This window comes from Ptychodera flava, chromosome 19, assembly GCF_041260155.1.
Source record: "Ptychodera flava strain L36383 chromosome 19, AS_Pfla_20210202, whole genome shotgun sequence".
In the NCBI taxonomy this organism is placed as follows: Eukaryota; Metazoa; Hemichordata; class Enteropneusta; family Ptychoderidae; genus Ptychodera; species Ptychodera flava.
This window is the reverse complement of record NC_091946.1, coordinates 33,193,729-33,201,625: the sequence shown is the minus strand read 5'-3', so window position 1 is coordinate 33,201,625 and position 7,897 is coordinate 33,193,729. Positions and strand designations below refer to the sequence as shown.

Genomic DNA, 7,897 nt, shown 5'->3' with positions numbered 1-7,897 from the left:
TCCGAATATCTGTCCTCAAGGAGCATTCTACCTTAAAATAAATTGTGACACATGGGTTTATGGAAGAAGTTTTGCATTCGAATGGATTCTTTTTCATAAAAGATAATTATCTAAGGCGTTTTGTTTGGTATATCAGCACAACAATTAGCTGAACTTAACATATTTGGAATATATTGGATTCTTGTTATGATCATGATGACACGTTTTTGCAAGTGTCAACACGAAATATTATTTCCAACAATTGTCGATCAGAAGTGAAACTTGCAGCTTCAATACAATACCAAACAAGATCATCACAGTTACATAACCTTACGATTTCCTGAACACAACGTAACCGTAGTCATTGTGCCGGCCTGGCCTGACCCAGTTGTCGTCCTTTGAGCGCGGGAGCTACACGCCATTTCCAATATGGCGGATATCAGGATAAATGAGAATGTCAACGTCGATATCGGCCAAGAAAAACAGGTTGAAGAAAAAGAAAGTCCGAATGTGGGCCAGGAAGTAGAAGTAGAGGTACTTCAGAACCACAGTGATCAAAATATTGACAGGATTGATGGATATACTCAAGTGAATCGGGAGGGAAAACAGAAAAATGATCTCAATGCAAACGAACTACAGGAAGAAGATCATGAAGTGAGTGCAAGTTTGTTTAAACGATGGCGCTGCAGGCCATATTACATTTACTGTCAACTTTTCTAAGTTGACGAGGCTTGAAGAACACTTAAAATTACATCCTAGTTACAAAATAATGACGTAATGGCAATCTTCGAAAATTCTGACGTCAATACATCTTACTCGTCAGGGTTTTCATATAGATTCGTCGTTTAACGCTGATGTAACCTATGTGCTAGAATGTCATCACCAAGTTCAGCAAGCAGCTTAGGAATATTGATTTGCATAGTTTCAAGGCTTTTAAATATTTGATGATTGAGATTGTTAAAACTGGCCAGTGCTTTGAATATCTTCTGTAGAAAGTTCTCCTTCCTGCATTCTTTATTTTGTATAAGATAATTACAGCCATCAGTGAACATTTTGGTCTCCTTGTTTGAACACAGTAAAACCTTGCATCATGCTCTTTCCTGTTCGTTAAACGCATTGCTCCGTCAGTTTCCCAAAATGCGCATGTCACATTGAATATCTGTCTTGTGTTCAACTTAACATTCGCTATTTACTCTTAGACTGGATGTATCTGTGCATAGGGGTCTCTCTTTAACCTCCATGGATGTGGTACCCGGTATATGCTAAGCCAAGGATACACGTGCTATGAACCCATAACCTTCTACTGACCCTAGCATTGTCTTTATGCGAATCCATTCATCCATGCATCACGAATATATTCTATCGCAGCGATTAGTATTTACTGAATTATGGAGTACATTGCCTAACTTTTGCATTTTCAAAAAACGAACGTAAAATGCTAAAATATTTACACTTATATCACCAAAAGTACCAGGATGTGAGGTCGCGTAGGGGTTATCAAAGCGGCCGTCTTCCAATTCACGTCAAACCAGCTGAAATCGCTTTTCTCGGCATTAACTTACCCTTACGTGTTTACAGGCAATATATGACGTCCCCGACACCGAGAATGGATCCGGGGTAGACCAAAACAAGGACATTGAGTACGTGAGCATCATAACTGCTCGAGAACCAAAGCCGAAAGACCACGGCAAGAGTGGAATGTCCGTCGTCGACAGACTTACCGTTGTCATCGTCTTTCTCATCTGCTTACTGATAGTAGCTGTGGCCATTGGGTTGGCAGGTGAGTTACCTTCTCGATTGGTGTACATTAGTGCATGTAGGTCACACCATTTTGTACAACTTCAGCACCTGGAGCGGTGTTGTTTCAACCCGCAAGAACATCATTTTCGTACATATTCACAAATAAACGTAATTTCATTTCCGCGATTTAGATTGGTTGTGGGCTATTCTTCCCTTCATCCAAGTGTGTATTCCAACGTATATTGTTGATATGCTTGTCCATGCTTATCCTACACGTGCCTCTTCCACTCGCAAACTGCAAATTCCACAGTTTAAAACTGGTCTGGTCAGAGATCTTTTGTTATGCGTGCTTCCAGGATTTCTAATTCACTGCCAGAGAATCTTCGATGTTGCCCAAATCTTGCAAGATTTAAAAGCGAAGTTAAATATATTATTAAAGACAAATAGCTGATTTTTAACGATTTTTATTTTGTTGCTGCTCATTATTTGAAGTCATGATTTTCCCCATACTTTTTAGGGTTTTTATTATTTAACTGATCTGTACAGCTCTTTTTTGCATTTTGTAGGATCCCATGGGAGATCACGGCCAAATGGGAAACTTTCACGCAATTGGTATCTGTAATGGGTATCCTTTAATGTGAATAAATAAATAAATAAATAAATTCATCTTCAGCCGATCACCTCTAAAACAAGGATCTTATATTTAGTGTAACTAGCGGTATTTCTCTTTACTGTTTCTCTATTTCGTTTGAAATTAGTTCCAAGAAGGCCATGTTATTATCGTAAGTTTCCTGACAAGTTAAAACACTTTATTCATGAAATGAAACTCTGATCGTAAATATGTTCATAATCAAGAAAAGATAAGACGGTGACACGAGATATTTTGGGAGACTGCTACCGAGTACAACGCCCTCTAACTTTCCTTGGAGGCTATGACAGCAATTCTCAGTGTACGAAACCTTCAAATGTTTCCCATGATGCCTAGTTCATCATGAAAACGCAGGGTATGGCATTTACATTTATGGTATGCACATTTCATATAGTAATTTTTATTAACTACGACAATCTTCCGTTCGATTTTCTTTTATTTCAACACAAACAGTGCACTGGACAGATTAGTATATCGAATATCAAGGAGGGGAGATCTATACGAGACAGGGTAAGTTAACAAGATTTGAACTATTGTAAGATAAATACTTGGTGCAAAGGAGCTAACTTTATACCTTTTTCTTTTGATTTATACCTTATTTATATTCCAATTTTATATTCCGATTAATCCCAAATTTTCAAACTTGTATGAAAACGGTGCTTAAAAATACACGTCACGTTTAGTCTTTCGCAAGTATATAGGCCGAATTATCTCAAAGTGATTTCAGATCTTTTTTGATCTAGACACAATTTCTTTGGCGTAAACGCGTTTCCTGCTTCCCGTTCTCGACGACCAGGAAATCCACTTTATACACATTCTACTTGGTGTATAACATAATGAGAGATAACGCGCGCGTCGCTGCTCTTGAAAATTGCCAGGTTTTTCGCAGGCAATATTTTTACCCTTCGTCACACATTGCGGTGCTCTTGCTGAAAATGTGTCGTTCAAACATCATACCGTTTTCCTTCGCCTGCATAATATCATGCAAAACACTACATGTACCATGTTCGTTGATCAAGTGTCAAGAACAGCTCCGTTTCAAGTCCGCCGAGAGTGAACCTCTTCTACCGACAAGAATATTTGATTCTGAACAAATCATAAAAGGAGTTTAGTACCTTCATTAGATTAGATTAGATTAGATTAGATTAGATTAGATTAGATTAGATTAGATTAGATTATTTTAGATTAGATTAGATTAGATAAGCATTCGACTACTATTACTGTATTTAGCAGGCTATCAGTGACCATCTTCACAAAATCATAAATTCTTTAGAAGTATTGTGTAGACTGCCGTGGAAAATGTCAGATGGTCACATGATTGAAATATCGGCTGCTAAGTTAGTCTACATAATATGTGAACTTCTGACTCGTCAAACATAAACACAATTAGTGATACCCTTGAGTTTTACCCTCCACACACTTTCTCTGTCCACGCTAGGTCTATTTAACAGGTTATTAGGAAATGCCCATAACACGATTGGAAATAATTTGGGATAATCGGATTATGAAGTAATGTCGGTTTCATCTGCAAATGTAAGCTTGTCTGGTTTTCTTTTTAACTTATACGCTTGTTTTTATGATTGACTTGTAATATTGCAACATTCAGCTATAGGGAACCTAACACTTTTGAGAAATTTGAAAAATATGAAGATCCAATTCTCCCAAATTAGTTCCAATCGTGTTCCATAGTAATTATCATAACAACACAGAGTTTAAGATGCATATTTGAAAATACTGGATTCCAATTTGGGAGTATGATTAATTTAGGAGTACGATTAATTATGTGCCGCTCATTCAAAGACATAAGACCGCCATTTCTTCAATGTTAAAGCGAGCGATAACATTCCTTTTTTGTTGATTGCTTGATAGGTTTATTTGCAGCTGACACCAAAAGTATGATGACAATTTTGTTTAGGGGTTGGGATAGGTTCAAGTCATTGAAACACAAACCCATTGTTACCGTGTCTATCGTTGAATTTGACCTGCACATTCAATTATGTCAATGCGTAATGAGTCATTCGTTATTGTTATTCATGCACAGAACTGTAGCTTCTCGGTTTCGTTCGTCACCAAGTTTCGTTGCTTCGTGTTGTGGGCGATCTTTTCGGGTTGGTGTATTGCTTGAACAATATCATTACGCGAGGCAGTAAATTCTTCCTTTTGGATTATAAGGCTATAGGTCTGTGGCACTGCAACTTTGTTTGTACATGCAATATGTATAAGTTAAAGTTTATGTCGTCGCTTTAAACCGATCGCGTATAGCGCGATTTTGTGGTAAAATAGCTGGAGTAAGCTTATAAATGGATATAAATCGTTTATTGCAATAAGAATCTAATGTCAACATTCAGAGAAATAATCTTTTCGTCGAAGCCATGTTGACGATACAATGTTGACGTCTCGACACTGTCATGGAATGTATCTGCACTGAGGAGGGGTTTTCTGTCGCACGGCCGGTTGTTCAGAAACAACCTATTCGGACAATATGGCGCCCTCAACGTTTAGATGTTCAAATAACTATTCTATCACAACTTGAAGTGGTCTTTTTCATATTCATGTTGACTCAAACATGGAAATCAAGTCGCAGACGATAAATGACAATAAAAGTCTTCCGTTAAAAAATTTCATCTAGTAATCGTCATTATTTTCTACCTGCAGGTGAACTAGGAAGACTGACTGAATGACCACTGCGTTTGGAAATGTCCCGGTATCACTGAGTTACACCCGAGATTAATGCACTGCTCATTTGTCTCATTTGCTACGAGCATGAATTTTGTTCGCCTGTAATATACCAACATGACGAATTACAGACGGCACCCTGTAGTCAAGATTAAGATACTACTATCCTTAAACACAATGATCTTGTGCAAGTGTTGTCCTACCAACGGTAATGTTTCGGTACATATGTCTTAATCTTGACTATGAGCGCCTGATGTTATGTGCCACTCATTCAATTCAGGCATCACAACTTTGATTTCATTGATATTACATTTCTGCTGACATTAACTTCACTTCAACAATCGGGTTACCACTGATGTGTGGTTGGTTTGATATTTATTGCTTGCACCAGCTCGGAACTTCAGCGTCCAATAGCGTGGTCTGAGACAAAAATTCAACGAAGGTTAAAATAGTACCAACTTGCTATCAACTTGCTGTCATCAATATCAACTGTCACACAGTCATCGTATGTACAATATTGAAATATTGTTTTGTGAACCGATATCCAGCATTCAATAACCAATATACGAAGTTAATTGACCCGGCGGAGATCATTGCGCAATGACCGACCAGCCTTGTCCCAGTAACTTCATGTGAGAACGAAGATACCAAGACTCAAGAGGAAATTCGAGTGTGCCAAGTTCACCATCCAATAACCAATGTCAGTAACAGTAACCAATGAGAGAAGGCAGTCACTGAGAACAGCTTCTACGTAGTGTCTAAGTTCAGTATCCCATGACTCGTGCCAGTGTAACCTTCAACATCGGTCTGGCTAAAGATACAGCCTGTGGACTACCCTTTCTCAACGACGTTCAAGATGCCGAATAATTAATATAACTGACCTATGCATAGATAAAAGATGGAAAAATATAAACCTTCAAAGACAGCAACCTTATACTCGCAGTGTTGCACTTGTACTTGCATCATACTTGTATTTGACACACTTCTAGGAATGGTCTTGTCCAATGTGATACTTGAAATAGAAAGTTTTAAACTTTGCTGAAACTTTTCTCAATTAATTTTTAAACCCTTCTCTTTCACGGTGAAGAAACTGCGTGATTAAAATAAAAATTACCTTATTTTTCATGACATTTCGTATCCGAAATGGCCGGTAGTAAATCTATGGGGAGAATTAAATTTTCTATTTAACAAAAAAACGCGATCGTGAAAATTTCAGTAACACCACAGCAGACCAGAAAAAGCATCATAAAATCTTAAGTTTTGGGGAAAAGTGTCCCCCAGGCACAATTTTGGAAAAGGCGAAACAATGTTTGCAATTTTCGGTCTCCTTAACTGTTTGATTTCCCAGTCTTGCAAAAATTACATCACAAAAGGTCATCGCGCATGACAGATTTCGAAGTGTCATCACTGAAAAAACATTTTCATATCACCCCTTTGTTTCCTGCACTTTTCCATTCTTGTGAGAAACTCGCACAGGAACATATAACAAAAGCTATACCTTTGGAAAAGTCTCAATCGTTACAATTGCAAGCCATAATACCCCGTATACATGTACATGGCTAATTTTACGCCTTTACTAGACGAATGAACGATATCATAGAAAATGCAAAGCTATGTTTTCTTGACTCTTTCCTTATCAGTCTTAACATACGTTTTATTCAATTATCAGTTTAAACAGTTTGTAACATTGACAAATAATATTTATGAGATGATATTAATATGTATTTATATTATTAATATTGTTGTCCGTTTCATTGAAAACAGTATTTAGGACAATAAATTACAACAAATTTTCATCAAACTGTTGGCTTTGACTTTTTATCAGCGATAGTTATAATATTCTACTCGGGAATAAAAAGGACGTGATGTGTTCTACACATTCACTACGCTCAAAAGATCACGTGATGGCGGTACAAACAAATCCATGTGTACCAGCTCGTGTGGAAATACTCGTATGTCTATGCGTATATGGGTTGGTTTATACCATGGTCCGTTCAAATTCCGGGTTTAACCTATTGCCATGCCCTGTTATACAGGTTAGTCATAATATTATGGATAATGTACACAAATAGTCTGGTTCCCTGACCCATTTCCCCGGTAGAGGGCGTGGGGAAATATAGGGTCAGGTACCGGCAAATGTAAACATGGACGCTATTGGGTTAAAATAAAACAAGCTGTGATTGGATGAAAGTAACACTTGTAACTTTTTCTCATGTTTCTTGGGTTTCGCACTTTCAGGCTCACTTGACACCAACTTCTTGTTTGTAGCACAAAGCCGTGGAGGTCGAAAGTCCATGATTTAGCCACTGTGATTTAGCACACCTCTTGATACTTTTAGAACGTCGACATGATGCCTGGCATTTTTCACGAAATTCGGACACCATTCTATCCATCGAAATCAATCGTCGTTCACAGTTCCAACAAAGTTTGCTTTCAATTAGCTGTGATATCGCAGCAGTACTTGTGGCGTGTATCGAACGTGCTCGGGTCATTGGGGTCACGCACACAGTCGGAGATGACCTCAATGACCCTAGCGCGTTCAATACACGCCACAAGCACTGCTGCGATATCACAGCCAGCCTTCAATCACCTCTATTTCCCCGTACTTCTGGATTAATCCTTTCAGTTTATGTTTCCCGTCTCGTGTGCCAATGTTTTTAGTTCGGATACCAGTGTTCGAACATAATTCTGATTCAGTCGAATTTTGACCGGCGTTTTCATGGTAGCAGCCATATTTGTTGTTGATCGTTCTGTCAGGTGACTAACCTCCGCCATCTTGAACAAAATTCTGTTCAAGATGGCTACCCGGTACCTGACCCCATATTTCCCCACGCCCTCTACCGGGGAAATGGG

General features: G+C 38.3%; 1 protein-coding gene across 1 annotated transcript; it reads left to right on the top strand.

The window, feature by feature from the left end:
• The first annotated feature begins 336 nt into the window (after positions 1–336).
• Positions 337–6,845, top strand: LOC139119325 (uncharacterized). The gene is made up of 4 exons (XM_070683087.1): positions 337–633; positions 1,558–1,759; positions 2,822–2,878; positions 5,024–6,845. The coding sequence occupies exons 1-3, from the start codon at positions 409–411 to the stop codon at positions 2,836–2,838; spliced, it is 444 nt and encodes a 147-aa protein (XP_070539188.1). The 5' UTR covers positions 337–408; the 3' UTR covers positions 2,839–2,878; positions 5,024–6,845.
• Positions 6,846–7,897: the final 1,052 nt, after the last annotated feature.

Excerpts from the sequence above, each read along its gene's own strand:
- LOC139119325 (XM_070683087.1), top strand. The coding sequence starts at position 409 with ATGGCGGATATCAGGATAAATGAGAATGTCAACGTCGATATCGGCCAA. Across the intron at positions 634-1,557 it reads TACAGGAAGAAGATCATGAA|GCAATATATGACGTCCCCGA; the intron begins GTGAGTGCAAGT and ends ACGTGTTTACAG.